The 17,249-nt window shown below is 41.8% G+C and overlaps 1 protein-coding gene across 1 annotated transcript in view; it reads right to left on the bottom strand.

Moving 5' to 3' along the window:
- IFT140 (intraflagellar transport 140) overlaps window positions 1-15,533 on the bottom strand; it is an 87,183-nt gene extending 71,650 nt beyond the window's left edge. Inside the window, exons 1-6 of the mRNA XM_059826462.1 lie at window positions 15,417-15,533; window positions 10,395-10,570; window positions 8,949-9,170; window positions 5,455-5,576; window positions 4,635-4,777; window positions 391-566 (exon numbers count right to left, since the gene is read on the bottom strand). Of these exons, the coding sequence (XP_059682445.1) occupies window positions 391-566; window positions 4,635-4,777; window positions 5,455-5,576; window positions 8,949-9,170; window positions 10,395-10,541 (810 nt within the window). The 5' untranslated portion in view covers window positions 10,542-10,570; window positions 15,417-15,533. The remainder of the gene's footprint in view (window positions 1-390; window positions 567-4,634; window positions 4,778-5,454; window positions 5,577-8,948; window positions 9,171-10,394; window positions 10,571-15,416) is intronic.
- Between the last annotated feature and the right edge of the window lie 1,716 nt (window positions 15,534-17,249).

Here is a 17,249-nt window from a genome sequence, read left to right on the forward strand (position 1 = left end):
GCTCTGAGCAACTGATGATAATAAAACCGAGGACGCAGGTTATCAACTATTTATCCACATGACATTTTAACAAATATTTGATCGTACTGGAATTTTTAATTCTTCTCTAGTTCACTGAGACAAGGTAAATGAAGTGTAAAAGGGTTAACGTAGGGTCAAAATGAAAGAAACTAAGAAAAGGCAGGAAGGCAAAATGAAAACCATCTTTCCAAGTTCAACAACACATCACTATTCCACTTTTAAATGAGCATATATTTGCTTATCAAGGTATTATCTGAGAAACAAAAATAAGAGTTGATTAATTTGTAAGCAAAAAAGTGATAATCAAAAAACCCTAACAAATACTTAAAGATTAAACATTGCAACTTTACCCCGCAGTCTGACTCTTACCTTCACGAGCTCTTCTGCCTCTCCCTCAAGAGTAATTGCATGCAAGGACAACTGCAGGTTCTCTGTTATTACAACTAGAACATCTCTTTCCTCCATGAAGAGAAGCTTTTGGACCAGACTGCCTGTGGACAATACATGTCTTGTCTTTCCTTTCTCATTCACATAATGCACAGAACCTGTGGTACACATAAACAAGGTATAGTTTTTAGTCAACAGTTTCTAGCTACAAAAATCAAAGTTGTTGCTTTCTACCTTAATAAAATAATCCTCAAGTACTGAAAAGGTAAAAATAACCACTATTCTTTTGTCTTCTAGTTTGTCTCAGGATACAGACCACGATAGTTGACCAGAGCAATAAAACAAAACTTATTCATTTTTTCCCCATTTAGGAAATCTAGAGGGGAATTATTTAAATGCCATCATTTAAATAATTTTAAACTACAAGTAAACTTTCTGCACATGTGTGCATGAATGATGGCTTCTGAAATCTTCAGTATTAGTAATAATTTGTAAAAGAACGGCAGCTAAGAATTGGTACAATTTACAGCAGTCTAGATTATAGAAAACGGTGGATATTAAATTCTTCATTGTTTAGAAACACTCTACCACACACACTAAATAAAGCTTTTCTACATTAATTTCACAAGCAAATGGGATAGTGTCTTTCTAAGAACACTGACAACAAGTGTGTGACTTGGCAACTACAGCACCTATCAACATTTTAAAAGCCATTATCATTTTATTAAATTGTAATACTGTATAAGTTATGCACAAGTCTACTCAGTGAAAATCCCTAGAACTAGTACAGCAGTTTGCAAATGGTATTACAGAAATCAATCAAACAAATGAAGTCACCGAAATCTGACAGATCTCACGCAACACACGCATACATAATTTCTTAGCGAATCATGATATTATATAAACGTGGCATTTTAAACCAGTGCAAATCAAAAAACCCTATGAAATTAAATAATATTTTCCCCCTAAAGGTGAAGTAGAAAACACAAATGTGTAAGAATGAACCTTAAGGATCCATGCTAAAATGTTGTACCCAAGAGACAATATGATGTATCTAATTAAAAAGAATGTTTTAATTCCAAAATTCTTGCAAATATATTATCATCCTCTACATTCCAACTATATAAAAAATTCAAACTCCTCTCCCACCTCCTCCCACACTGCTTCATTTTCTTCCTGAAATAAAACACTGAACAGATAACTTCATTCATCTCTTGTTAAATCACAGAATGGTTTGGGTTGGAAGGGACCTTTCAAGGTCATCTAGTCCAACCCCCTGCAGTGAGCAGGGACATCTTCAACTAGACCAGGTTGCTCAGAGCCCCGTCCAACCTGACCTTGAATGTTTCCAGGGATGGGGCATCTCCCACCTCTCTGGGCAACCTGTGCCAGTGTCTCACCACTCTCAGCGTAAAAATTTTTTCCTTACACCTAGTCTAAATCTGCCTTCTTTTAGTTTAAAACCATCATCCCTTGTCCTGTTGCTACAGACCCTACTAAAAAGTCTGTCCCCATCTTTCCTACAATCCCCCTTTAAGTATTTAAAGGCCACAAGGTCTTCCCGGAGCCTTCTCTTCTCCAGCCTGAACAGCCCCAACTCAGCCTGTCCTCACAGGAGAGGTGTTCCAGCCCTGTGATCATTTTTGTGGCCTCCTCTGGACCCGCTCCAACAGGTCCATGTCTTTCCTGCGCTGAGGACCCCAGAGCTGGATGCAGGACTCCACGTGGGGTCTCGCCAGATCGGAGTAGAGGGGCAGAATCAGCTCTCTCGACCTGCTGGCCACGCTGCTTTGGATGCAGCCCAGGAATCGGTTGGCTCTCTGGGCTACAAGCGCACATTGTCATCTCATGTCCAACTTTTCATCCAGCAGTATCCCCAATTCCTTCTCCACAGGGCTGCTCTCCATCCATTCATCCCCAGCCTGTACTGATACTGGGGATTGTTGGGGTAGTTCTCCAGTGTAGCATCTTCTATCACACAGATACCTGTTTATTGTAGTAACGCTTTGCAGTAACCGATCATCTACTGAATCTCAGTTTTATGGGATCTTTTACAAGAAACGGACAGTCCCTTGGTTTTATTTGCCATTTGAAATTGTTTCATAAGTTAAATTAACCTTCTGTACTTGGACGTTACCACACAAAGTATCAGGTATCGCACAGATAACGCTACCCACTACTTTGAAGCTACTTAGGCGGTTAAGGAGAGGGTTATAGCTTTCTGAGTAACTTTACTCTGTATCACCTTACACTGTTATTACTCTGTACTACTTTACACTGTATCACACAAGAGATTAATCTCAAAAGTTAACAAATCTGAGCTAATGAAGTAGAGCAAACAACTCTGGGATTCAGAAGACAGCAGAAAGCGTATGCTGTTTAGGAAACACAAAGGGGTCCAGAAGAGGATTATTACACGTGACCTAAAATGTCTACAATGATGACAAACAAGGGTGCATTCAGTAAAATCATCAGGATGACTGCCACTATTTGGGTTACGTCCCAATACCTGTGCCACTCATCTCATGCTCAGTAATGAAGATGATTCTTTTTGCTCAAGGAAAGTGTTGCAAAACAACCTCCGAAAATTGTTATCAGTTCAGGTATCCTCTCTTCAGATAAGCATCTCATGTAACATATTACCTGAATTGCATCTGTTGTTTTACTGCAATGATCAGTGCTTTGGAAGCATAAAAAAATATCTAAATTAATAAATACTTGACGCTTGGGAGGTTTTTTTCCGTTTGTTCTGGGCTTTTTTGAGGAGATTAATTGTTTATTTAGTTTTGCTTTAAAAGATGCTCTATTGTCTTTAGTCACATCTCTTGAGATATTTAAAAGCATGCAATAAGAACATTTTTTTAATTAATTTTTATTAAACAAGTTTGGGCTGAGAATCCGTACTTCAGAGGAAATTTACAGGTCACGTTTAAACCCTACGAAAACGTTAAGTGATTCTGAAGTTCTGACAGATCACTAACTAGATTAAGAACTGAGTCCAAAATCCATATGCCCAAATCAACCTAGGCAATGAGACTGCTCAAAAGAAACAGTCGGTGTCATTTGACTGAAATTTGAAAAGTTTGACCAGAAGGCCCAAGAAGCAAGAGGTGAAGGACAGCCACTTGCTGTCACAGAGTCTGTCCCTAGATGGAGCTGTGTATCACCACAACAGTGGCTTTGAAAGTGAGGCTGTAACAGGCACAGCTACTCAAAGATTCTCTCCTCGTATGTTTAAGTGCCCTGTACCCCTTTTTCATTTCAATGGTTCGTATCTAGTGAAGAGGCTTGTAACTCAAGTCCAACGAAGGTAGAGCCCACTGTTCTGCAAAAACATACAGCCGGACAACGCCACTCCTGCAACCATACGGAAGCTCTACTGGGGTAAATGATGGGTCTCAGTCTTCATAATGTAGACACTGAATCGAACCGTAACTGAGCTGCAGAACTAGCAAAACTTCAATGTTTTTCGTAGTAGTTAAGATTTGAATCGAGAGGATTACATACTCAAATCACCTACCAGAAGCATACTCATTACAATACTTGTCACATGTATTCTGGCTCCTGTCCAAAGAGTTCACAGGTTAGAGAGAGAGAGAGAAGGCATCATGAGAACAACTGGGATAGGAAGAAAACGAGCTGGGAGCAAACTAGTACCCAGAACAGTAAAAGGGAGAAGAAAACACAAATGGCAGAGAAGAAACGATATTAGGAAAAAAACTAGCACAACAGATACCCAGATTTTTTTGCTTCTTTAGACTGAAGCCTCATTTCAAAGCATGAGAGAAAAAGTAAGTTAATAATTTATTTTAAACGGTATGTTCTAGCAGCATTTGCCTATCTCTAGGAAAAAAAACACAACACATGCATTATTTTGAAGCTTTGAGCAAAATGCTGACGACCTCTAATTTTATTTACAGTTAGGTGTTAGAGATTACTTTCCTTACACTCACTTCTTTGGGAACCTGACTAATCCAATACTCATGGTGTCCTTTTGGAGATGGCTCACCCTGAAGATGCTAAGATTTTAATAATTTTATTCATTTCTTCTTACCAAATGTTCAACTCCCATGAATACTCTATCCTGTTGGATATATGAATATGATGGCTATATGGATATTCTTGAGATGTTGGACATATGAAGACAGGACTATCGTGCACTGAGCTCTTTTGAAGCATTAAGGAGACAAATTTCCAGCAGAATGGAAAAGTGGTTTTGCTCTTACCATCTGTCAAAGTGATAAAGAAGGACAGTCCTTCCTGGAGTCCCATTTTCAGAGGTGCTCCCGTTCCAGCTTTTCTCCAGTTAAACATATCCAAGGCCTTCTCATCACCACCCACAGCTGCTTTTGCCAGCTGTACAAAGTCCCTGCAAGCAGAGATACTTAATTTCCAACTCCTTACATAACAGAGTACTTTCCATCTCAAAGGATGGATGAGTAGTTAATAAAACAATGTAAAGAGAGAATAAAGATATTTCATACACTTATTGGAAAAAGGTCAAACTCAAAAAGATACAAACTAAAATTTTAATACTAGTTTTCATTTGCATTGTTTCACCTTTTTTTTCCATAAGCATTATTATTTTTACAGAGATGTGAAACAGAAGTAGCCCAGACAAGATATTTTATTTTTTTTTACTACAGCTGTTTCCTATTTCTTGCTTGGAGAGGAAAGAAATAATAATGTTTAAGAACTGACTTTTAATTTAATTATTCTTGCCAATAATTTCATGGATAATTGTGTTCTCAGTGTTTTTCTGCTTTTCACAATCAGCAACATTGCTAATTAGAAGAACTAAAGGAAGAAGAGTCAAATGCAACAGAGAGAACAGTGTGGACAAAAGGAAGAAGATCAGTTGCTGCATACAGGACACAAAGAGCCAGCTACTAGAGTGGGAGAAGAACTTGGAAATAAAGAACAGTTAGGAGAAGAACTTTTTTTTTAATGTATTTTTAAAAAAGGTTTGTCTGTGAGTAGCATTTTCTTTCTGTGGAACAAGAGAAAGACCTGGTCTACCAGTGCTCCACAGGGCACAATACTTACTCGCCAGGCGGGGGTGGTCGAAAGACACAGTGAGACAGACATTTTCCATACTCTTGTTTCAGCAGGGCAGGACCCTGTGCTCTGCCTCGCTGGTCCATTCTCCATAGAACCAAGACACCATGCTAGAAAAAGACAACAGTTATTATTACACTTTGCACACAGATGAGAATCCAGACTTCAGCTACTCAGTGCACATAAAAATAAACATTTTCATGAAAGGGCAACACCTTTCCTTTCATTTAGTTGACACATACAATTATTCCCATGTAAAACTAAGCCACAAGGTATAAAAATTATCGTTAACATTATATTATTTGCTTATTTAAAATCAAGTTATCTAAAAAAGCTTGTTGGTCATATCCATTCTTAGTAAAATGACACTGCCAGAGCAATTAAATGAACAGTCTTGGTTTTCCTCTGCAAGTAGCATATGCAAATATTTGTTTAGGTAACTCCCTTTCCACTTGTTTCTTGCAAGTAGTCTGATAGCTAAAAGAAAAGATACTAAGATAAAGGATAGGAAAGCATAAGATATGACTCCCTGAGTAAGTGCATATAACACTGATAGAGATGAGCATGGGTATATGATTAGATATACGTGAAGTCACAGGATGCAGATAACCTAAGGAAAGAATTTCAGAATTTCTGGAGCTTTCCTCTTCTTTCAGAGCAGACATTCAAGTACAACAGGAATTCATTTTTAGAAACATAACTTAGTAACTAGAAGAATCATAGACACTAAAGAAAGGAAGACTGGTTAGCTAATTAATTCAACAGTAGTCAATAGAAGTTGGCCCTCAGAGCCTGGCACCGGTTCTGAAGGTAACACGCGTTTTGCAGTGCCACATCAGAGTGAGCACCAAACTCCTGGTGACTGGAAGGAATGGAGAAGGCAGAGAAGGAAAAAGACACTTCAGCATGACATACACATTAACCATCCCAACAAACTGACTTATGCTACAGCCTCACAGCTGAAATTTTAAGATTATTATTTATTGTTGTTATTATGTTAGTGTTTAGGGAACCAGACTGCATTTGGAGGCCCTCTGTGTAAGCATTACATGAAAAAACCAGCAACAACTTGCAACATCAAGTTTAATCTCATTTTATTTCATTAAGATAGATAACAATAAAGTGGTATTATAATGTGCTCTATTTTTCTTTGTTGTTTACAATGGAGTATAGTCTTTCTAGAAGCGAAAGGCTAGTAGCAGTGGTACGGTCTAACCACTTATTCTTCACAATTCTAACTAGAAGCCACACAAGATGCAGCTGAGGCCTTCCAAGGTAACATTTCCTTCTTTTTTTCCTAAGAATCAAGAATCAAAGTTCTAACTTCAGCAGTAAGATGATAATATTTATACCACCCAAAACTGTTTATTAAATGCAATGCTGTCTCTTGCAGCTTAAAGAATGTGACACAGCTGCGCATCTGTGAAACTGCTGTACTCCTGTTCCAAGAGACCACTTAAGGTTCATACAATGTTTGCTGGTTACCTCTGGAAATCACAGGATCCTATGATCTGAAAGTTCACGTCCTGTTGGCTCCTCCTCTCACTTTTCACTCAGCTTTATATGTCATCAAATTCCAGGGATCCCAACTAAGAACACCTGCACCATTTAGAAGCTGGAGGAAAAGCCTGCAACTTTACAAAGCTGCTGACCTTTCTTCCATCCCGTTCGAGATATCCCATCCTGTGTCCAGATAACTTAGCTGCAAACTCAATTCTGAGTTTGAAACACATGAGATTGGAAATAAGAAAGCTCACTGCCTCTTCTAAGTGTGATTGGTTATAGAAAGGATGCAGAACTGGTCTGTTTTCAAACGGTATTTGAAAAGGACAAAGGACATTGACCTTATAATCTATAAATTTTACTCTTAAGGTATCCTGTGTCTTCTCAATCATTCTTATCAACCCAAAGCTTTAGCTTCTTGTTATAAAGGCTATTTGCCTTATAAATAGGCTTTCATTATAGAAAGCACCTAGATCCTTAGGATTCTTCTGTGTGATCGAAACCTGGAAGTCATTCATGTTATATGTTACTTAAAACACAAATTAAGAGCTTCTGATTTTCACAGCATCCTATTCCAACTTTAAGAAGTTATTTTCAAATTATTTTCTTGCAACTCAGGATTTATGATGACTGAATGTTCTCAGCTGAGCACTCTCAGTTATGAAGTCCCAGTGAAGATCAAACAGAAACCAAATCAGGGCCCAAATATTTATCTTCTTTCTAGGGGTATCCCTCTAATATAGGCAGAGTATGATCCTAGCAGCACTCATCTAATGGAAGTTACCTGAATATAAACCTTCATGGCAAAGATTTTAAAAATAAACTTAAAAGCTATCGGGAAAGACGGAGGAAATGACGCATACCTATGCTGCATATCAGACCGTGGTACAACAGCTATATCTGTTTGAAGATGACTTCATTACTGTGATCCTACACCAAATAAATCAACTTGAAAAAAGTTTGTTCATAAATGTAGGACTAATGTAAGCTGTGGCTATATTAATGTATGATCTCCATATAAATAAGGCCTCAGTTACACTGTGCGTCACCTTCTTTTGTCTGGGCAGCATTTTCTCTTTTCTAATAAAGAAGAGGATAAATTAATTTTTGACTCAATTTTGAATTTCTGCATTTCTGTCAAATGCAGCAACAGAATTTTACAATGATTTAAAATTGTATTTTCCTGGGACTCATATAGGTAAGAATTCTCAAAAAGCAGAACTGAAATTCCTGGACAAGCTCAGGTTTTTATCAGGGAAAATATAGAAAAATGCACCTTTTTTTTTTTTCAGTTGCTGACTCGAGAACTGGCAAACACAGAATCTTCTACGAATACTTAATCCTGAATACTAAATATTCAATAGCTAGTTTCTCATTTTGCTATATAAAAGGCAACCAGCTTATCAAGAAATAAAGACTACCACATTTCAAGTATTTCCACAACATATTTTCCATACAATAAGTTTGACTTATTTTTAAGAGTACTAATAAAAACAGAATAAGAGAGATTAGCATTGGGGTTTTGTACTTATGCAAGCATTGCTACGCACTCACTACAGGTGAAGATGTTGTAGCTGGAATTTGTTTCTCGACATCTGGGCTTTACTCCTGAGTCTGCCACGAAGTTCTTGCACAGGCATTCTTGCACAGACAAAATTCTTTCAAATAATTCAAATTGCCTATGCCTCAATTACCCCATCTATTAAATAGCCTTAAACCCTAATCTACCGCTCAGCACGTACTGAGATTACATACACTTTTATTTAAATATAAATTGATAAAACACCAATGAGTGCTGGAGAAAAAGTTAAAATACTGAGATTTGATTTTACAGTTTTAATTTGTACCTAAAGCGAGGAAATTTATCTCCCCTGCAACTACTCCTTCCCCTACCAATCCATTCCATAATCCCTTCCCATCACAGAGCTTGCAACACCGTGTTCCACATCAAACACATGTTGGGCATTTCAACTACTCACCCTATCACCAGACACAAGGCGGGTACCATTTGTACTCCAGTTTAGGACTGTAATTTTGGCGTTATGATTTGGTGGTACAGCGTGGTGCTCCTTGTCTTGTTTGTTAAGTATCACAACTTCTCCCGTCTCCCAGCCTGCTGCAAGAATCGGTCTGGAAGGGTGCCAGGAAAGCGATGTGACCTGAAAGCTTCTCTCAACATGCGCATCGGACACATGTTCTCCCTGCAAAGGGAAACGAAGTGCAAACTCAATGGAAACTCAGTACAAGGATGCAGCTAAACCTTCAGATTGACTCCCAGACAACGATATTTTTCTGTGACAAAGGACTGGCATGTAATAGAGCTTCCTGCAAGAGATATGAAGTGGCTACACAAATTCTCTTTACAGCTATTTCACGTGCATAAAAATGTGCTACAACATGCAGGACATGCACTTGAAAATTGCTAACGAAAGGACGGCAGTGTTAAGTGACTGCCTCGCTCTGCTTCTCCAGGCTATTCTTTTGCTCACAGCATACACGAGCAGCTCCCACTGAATATCAAGCTTTTACTCCTGTATGAAGGATAAGAAGGCTTCAAGCACATTTCAAGGTTAAAAAACCCCAACTTTTGAAAAAGCAGCACCTCACTGAGGACACAGAATAAACTAATGCTTAAACAGCTTTTAAAGGCAGATGCTCCTTTGTGCGTGGTTTGCAATAGTATTTCAGGCAAATCATTTAACCTCTCTATTTATTTTTCCACTTGTAAAATTTGGATGACAATTTTTCATAATGCACTTTGGAAAGTATACATTTTACAGGCTACTCATATTAACGGACTTAAACGTTTCCAGTACGTCTGTTGCTAGATAGCTTGTAGTACCGTTTCCCTAAATAGCACGCTTTTTTCCTGAAAATTATGCAAACCAAAGTCCTACGCAAGCCTCTTGTGTAAAGTTTAGAGTATGCAAAGGAAATGTCTGTCTACAGGCAGAAACCGTACTAGGAAACAACCTACTCAAATGGAACAAGCTGAGTCTAGCAAATCAGCTCAGTCTCAAGGTGGAGGAATGATTTTTTTAATTTACATTTCTTAATACATTTTCTTCACTCAGAGTTAAAAAAAAAGCCAGCAGCATGTGTCCATTTTACTTTTAAGCCTGAAATTCTCATACTATGAGAAGTAAAAGGCGAATCAGTAACTGTCACAAGACTGATAAGCAGTAAAAATTAAATTTCAATGGAAAGATCAATTTAATTTATGAAGACCTTTTTATAAAATACATGTGATCAGTGGCTGATGAATCAGACATGCCCTAGATAGCAGGGGACACAGATAGTAATTAAAATCCAGAGAGAGGGATTCAAGGATCATAAGTAAGACTGCAAGTATATATATAAAAGAAATAACGTTTCAAACCAGCAAAATGCTATCAAGCCCAAAAGCAAAGCTGCTGATTATTCACCCGTTCCAGGTAGATATCCACACAGCCGCCCGATGCTGTGCTGATGGAAGCAACTGCCAGGAGTGGATGAAGTGGGTGCCATGCTATATGAGACGGGGAGGCAACTGAATCGGGAGCTTCTGTTCGATGATCCACATACACAGCCATAACAACAGAAGCTGTCACGGACTGCAAACCTGTACAAGGAAAACAAATGTTTCTAACAAGTATGCCAAGCATATAACATATAGACGCTATATATATGCGCTATATTGTATATAATATATACACTAGACATAATAATAAGTATGCTTAAAAATGGGGGGGAAGCTACAGCGTCATCTAGTTAATATGCACTACACAGGCACGAAAAGGTCAAAGTGGTATTTTTAAAAAATACAGAGGAATACTGAGCCTTGTAGTCTGTAGATTCATAGCACGCATGGGGTAGTACCAACCTCTCACCGGTGGCTTGTGCTGGCTTATTTCAGAGGACTCTGAAATAACTCAGAATTTACCAGAAAGCTACTTCCAGTACTTCATATCCAAGGATGTCAATTAATGTACAGAGAAAGGGATTTTATGTCGTGAAGTCTCATATCTGGGCTTTCAAAGTAAGTTTTAACAGTTGTCACCACTTTGGAGCTTGTACTGTTGAAATTACACAAGATTAGTTTAACTCATACTATCTGTTATCCACATTTGAATGAAAATACTCAGTAAATGCTGATGTTCGAAGGAAAAGAACCTGAAAGCAAGGCTCTTTTCAGAGTTCTGTGTCAGAAATGGAGGAAGTCACTAATAATCTTTAATATCTTAGATACAGAGATGGTCTTTGGGATTTGTGTTGTGTCATCTTATTGGCTTGGTTTCAAATGAAAAATAGCTGGAGAAAAACACCTGAAGAGTTATTAGCAAATAATGCTAAGAACCTGGTGAAAAAACCAAACCAAACAAACAACCCCCATGGGGACATGGTTTAGTGGGCATGGTGGTGTTGGGTTGATGGTTGGTCTTGATGATCTTACAGGTCTTTTCCAACCGTAGTGATTCTGTGAACTGTGAAAGGTTTAAAAGACTCCCCTGACATTTCAGAGGAAGAGACTTTTTCTCCTGGGCAGCTAAAGCATGAGTTAAGAACCTGCAGGCACACGTACGCACAGCAGTTACGTTTGCCTAAGTCACCAACCGGACACCGATGCAGGATGTAAAATGGACATAAACAGACTCTTGTTTTAAAGTCTCCTTACTTCAAATATTCTAGTGTTTAAACTAAATATTTTGCTTTAAGAAGGCTGTCTTCCCAAAAAGAAGAAAAAAAAAAAAATCAGATTCAGCATCTCTGATTAGACAAGTTAGAAAGGTGGGTAACATTTTCAAATAAGTTGGTAGTTCTGTATCTTACCTCTGATGTTACAAAGAACAACATGAACTACCAGGCATCAAAACAGAAACAAATGTAGTTAGCCTTATAACAAGCAATTTAATCTTTCAACAAGATCCATTCACCTTTCTCTTCACACTTCTTCAAAATCCTCCATGTTCCCATAGTGGCATGTGGGTCTAGTTTTATGGCCACACAAAAAACCCCCAATGAACCATTCAAATAAAAATTGGAGTGGTCTTCATCTTTATTTCATGTTTGTTAGTAGTTTTCTTAAATCTCCGATTCTGTTCCAAAATACTGTACCCATTTTACCGCTTTCATTCTTATCTCATATGTTTCATTTCACCCTAACAGGGGAAGAATTTAGTCCATATTTGAATACAAGCTTTATATGGGCTCAAACTTTGAACTAATAGAGAAATTCACTTCAGATTCAAATAAAAATTTGAGATGCCTAAATGAAAAAAAAAAAACCAAACGACATTTGGTATGAAATAATGGTTTTATCACACAAAACCACACAGCTGTAATGCCTTTTCTAGAGCCACCTTTTTCTGCTGTTAAGTGTTCCTTGCATCTGTAGTCGTAAATATTACTTATTATTATTCACTTATTTCAGTCCCCTTCAGAGAGGGAAGAAAGTAAGTTTGTCAAGCTTACAAACTGCGTCTCTTGATCAACTCACTAATGGGTACATCAAGCCACGTTGTCTGCTTTGCTGCAGGTGACTGTCAGCTTATTCCAATTAGGATAACTATAGCTAACTACCCCTTTCGGCATTAATAGACAGCAAGAATAATTTTTCAATCAATGCTATGTATCTTTAAAAAGGCAGACTAGCACTTACTAAAACAATATTCAGCGATACTGTCGTGTAAATTATGGACAATCCCTAATATAAAATACTTTTCACCATCTCAGTAACTATACAAAATTGTACAGGAGACTGCTATAGGCAAATAAATAAATTGCTTATGTAAGTAAGTGGATTACTCAGTGGTGGAAAAAACACTAAAGCCACATTCATTTGCTTGCTGTAATCTTGGGAATTCATTATCTGCATGTTTACTGTTGCTTCAAGCTCATGTATTTACACTCTGTAGCTTTGACAGATGCTTCTTCAAAGAAGCCTCCAAAGAAAAAAAAAGAAAACCGAGTAGCACTACCTCTACAAGTGATTCTGGCACTGCATGTTCTATTTTTTCTAGCTCTACAAGACAAGAATTTCTGAAAAAGTTAACCACTTTGAGGACTGGAATAGAACATGACCAAGTCCAGATATCTGATCTCAGTAATCAGATTAGATACACCTGATGGACACTTTTGAAACAACCCACGAGCACTCCATAAAAACCATAAGAGTTCATAGAATCACAGAATGGTTTGGGTTGGAAAGGACCTTTAAAGATCATCTACTTCCAACCCCACTGCACGGACACGGACATCTTTTACTAGAGTGGGTTGATCAAAGCCCTGTCCAACCTGACCTTGAAAACGTCCAATGATGGGGCATCCACAACTTCTCTGGGCAACCTGTGCCAGTGTCTCACCACTCTCAGCGTAAAACTCTTCTTCCTTATGCCCAGACTAAACCTACCCTCTTACAGGTTAAAACCATCACCCCTTGTTGTGTCAGTACGGGCCCTGGTAAGAAATCTCTCTCCATCTTTCTTATAAGCCCCTTTAAGTATTGAAAGGCCGCAAGAAGGTCTCCCCAGAGCCTTCTCTTCTCCAGCCTGAACAGCCCCAACTCTCTCAGCCTGTCCTCACAGGAGAGGTGTTCCAGCCCTCTGATCATTTTTGTGGCCTCCTCTGGACCCGCTCCAACAGGTCCATGTCTTTCCTGCGCTGGGTACCCCAGAGCTGGATGCAGGACTGCAGGTGGGGTCTCACCAGATCGGAGTAGAGGGGCAGAATCAGCTCTCTCGACCTGCTGGCCACACTGCTTTGGATGCAGCCCAGGAATCGGTTGGCTCTCTGGGCTACAAGCGCACATTGTCATCTCGTGTCCAACTTTTCATCCAGCAGTATCCCCAATTCCTTCTCCACAGGGCTGCTCTCCATCCATTCATCCCCAGCCTGTACTGATACTGGGGATTGCCCCAACCCAGGTGCAGGACCTTGTTGAACTTCACAAGGTTCACACAGGCGAAGATTAGACATGACATTAACGTCCGCCCACAGAGAAAAGTTAAGAGAGGTTCAAGGTCATTCTCTGCCCCTGTTCTTAACACAAGCCTGGTCTAATCCAGACATCATACACCCATACTAACATGGCCCTGTGCTCAGGATATCAGGTCCTTTGGGGAAATCAAGCCTCATTTCAGGGTTTATCAGCTCACAGGTCATACACCACCCATACAGGGACCAATGCAGACCGGTAACTGGCCATCACCTCAGAGCATGGGCAAAGGATTGTGTTTGTCTGCACCCACCAACATAGACGCATAAGATTTCACAAGGGGTCAGTAATTTTATGAGTAGGGGAAGATTATCCTTTGATATGGGGTGATTTCCCTCCAGACAAACCTCTAAATTCACTCCTTACAAGTTGACAGAGGATTAAAATAAATTACAAACCAAATAAAGGCTATTTGGTTGGTTTGAATTTTCTGGGATTTACATAGGTAACCTCAAGATTCCTATTGCTACAGATGACAGCAGTGAGCCAGAATACACGCAGATATTTCACAAGACAATCACCTGCATTCAAGAGAAAAAAAAAAATTAATTATGCTATTCTGTCTTTGGTGACAATTCTTAAAAAGTTACTTTTGTGCTCTGTATGACAACGCTGTCAGCACATTTAGCATTCCAGGGAGGTTGATTATGGTTAGGTTTGGTATTCTCGTGGAACTGCTACCGGCTACAAGCTTATCAGAAAGCCCATCACCAAGTGTATTCCTAAAATGAGTTTTCTGTATGTGTTGCCGTAATGTTTCCTTGGCAGGACTTGAGAGTTTTACCTGTGCAAAAACATAGTTTTTTCTTATAATCCCAACCTAGAGGAAATGCTAGCTTTTTACATTTTAGAATGTTTAAAATAGCTAGCCCCAGAAAAAAAAAAATCAGAATACAAAACTGAGTTGTGCTACAAAGAGATGGCCAAGGACGAAACGCTCTTTCCGCTAAGTAGTAAAGCACAAGGAGTAAATAGTAAAAATCTGGTTAAATCCTGACCCCGCACCGAGGGAGACGGAGTGCGAAAACACGCGCAGGGACGGGGCGAGCCCAGCCTGCTTCTCCAGGAGCCCTTCTGCCCGTGGGACTGCGCCTCGCGTGGGCCCAAACCCGCGTGGGCCACCTCGGCCGAGCTGTAATCGTCACTCGCCGGCACAGAACAACAACGGCCTTCGTGGACCTGCCACAGCCCGCGAGGAGAGACTGCTCCCGGCTCCCGGCTCGGCAGAGACCCGCGTCCCGCCCGCCCCGTCCCGCTCCCCGGCAGACCCGCCGGCTCCCGCCGCCCGCCCCAGCTCGAGGCGCGCGCAGGCAGCGGCCCGGCCGCCCCGGGCTGTCCGCGCCCGACCCCGCTGCCGCAGGCCGGGCCCAGGCCGACCGAGAAGAAGCCGGAGAAGCCGTTGCGGGCTCCCGGCGCCTTCGCTCGGGCCGACCGCAGCGGGCCAGCGCCCCCCCCCCCCCCCGCCCGCTCTTACCTGCCGGCAGCCCCGGAGCGCGGTCCCGGCGCTGAAGGCCGCACTCGCTCCGAGATGCTTTGCGTTACCCCTGACAACGGGGAGAGCCCCCAGCACGGAAACTCCCGACCCGGAGCCGAGGAGTCACGGAAACAACCGAAGCGGTCCGCTGGCACACCGGAGAGAGACGGAAAGAGCCGAGCGCAGCGGGAGCCGGCCGCGGTGCCCCGCCGTCCGGTCGGGGCCCGCACTGAGCGTCCCGCCGGGAGCGGGGCGGCGCGGCCCGCCCTCCGCCCCAAGCGAGCAGCGGCCGCTCCGGGCTGGCTCTCCTTCGCCCCCCGACCGGCGCCTGGGAGCGCCAGCCCCCCCCCAGCACGCTACCGAAGGCGGGCTGCCCCGTCCCCGGGCTGCGCGCAGGCCCAGCGCCCCGTCCCAACCCCTGCCCCCGGGCAGGGAACCGGCAAACGCCGCCGGGCACGGGACGACCTCCACGCTCGGATAGCCGTCCCCGGGGCTCCGGCGGGTGAGAGGCCGAGTCACAAGCGGCGGCTTTCAAGCAGCAGCAGCTGTCCTCAGGATTTTGGGAATCAGCCCCGGAGGGTCTTTTCCTAACACTGATGACGGACCGTGCAGCTCCCCGGCTTCCCAGGATGAGAGGGGGTGGAAGGGACCTCTGGAGATCATCTAGTCCAACCCCCCGCCAGAGCAGGGTCACCCAGAGCAGATGGCACAGGAATGCATCCAGGCGAGTTTTGAATATCTCCAGAGATAAAGACTACGCAACCTCTCTGGGCAGCCTGTTCCAGCGCTCTGCCACCCTCAAAGGAACGACATTCCTCCTCCTGTTGAGGTGGAACTTCCTATGACCAAGTTTGTGCCCATTACCTCTCATCCTGTCACTGGGCACCACTGAAAAAAGACCAGCCCCATCCTCCCGGCACCCACCCCTTCAGTATTTAAGCGTTAGTAAGATCCTGGGAATCAAGATTCGATCACGAAACTCTTCAGGTCCCTGAACATTAAACACCCACCGCGACAGAGACTGATCCAACTGAAACGTCATTAAAAGTAAATGCATTTCATAACCGTATGTGGTTATCCAGTCCAGAGCTCATTAGCTCTTCCAGAGCTTTAGTCGGAAAAGTGATTTGGTAACTTTTTAAGACAGTGTCTAAGTCTTTCTAGTAACATCTAGGCGAAGACAGCCCCACAAAGCCTTCCTGCAGCTGCCCTCACGCACCAGCCCTCATCTCCTCTCCTCCAGCACCCCTGGGTGCAGCGGGTATGGCCTGGGTCAGGGACAGCACAGCTCCACCTCCAGTCCTCATCAGTGCCAGCCCTGCTTTCAGCCTTAACAGTCACGTTTACCCAATGCGTTCAAGAGAGACAATTCAAGACCTAATCCTCGTACCGCTGTCAACTCATTTGTAATTCCTCTGAAGTCACAACACTTCCACACAAACAGATGAAAAGAAGCCACAGCTCTAGCACAGCTGTGACCCACAGGTTCTGCATGCACTAACTTAGGTTGACTCTGGCCATGTGTAATGTCTTGTCTAACTAAGGTGGTGTCTCACACTGTTTCCCTTTTCCAAAAAAAGGTCAGTTTTGTTAGCAAGTAGGAAAAAGTACTAGGTGGGAAGCAGACTGCATTAAAGCGTGCTGTGTCTCTTCCAGATCTTAAAGCTAGGCTTTCGGTAGGGAGGCAAAACACTGGCTTTAGACCTTGCTACAAGCTCAGCAACCCCCTCTAGAACAAATTGTTTTCTGAGCAGCAAAATTTACAAAGTCCTGTTCCCGTAGCTTTTTATCTCATGCTTTGATTATCATCTCCCTTACAAGGCATCAGCTCTA

Source organism: Gavia stellata, chromosome 18 (assembly GCF_030936135.1).
Source record: "Gavia stellata isolate bGavSte3 chromosome 18, bGavSte3.hap2, whole genome shotgun sequence".
Classification (NCBI taxonomy): Eukaryota; Metazoa; Chordata; class Aves; order Gaviiformes; family Gaviidae; genus Gavia; species Gavia stellata.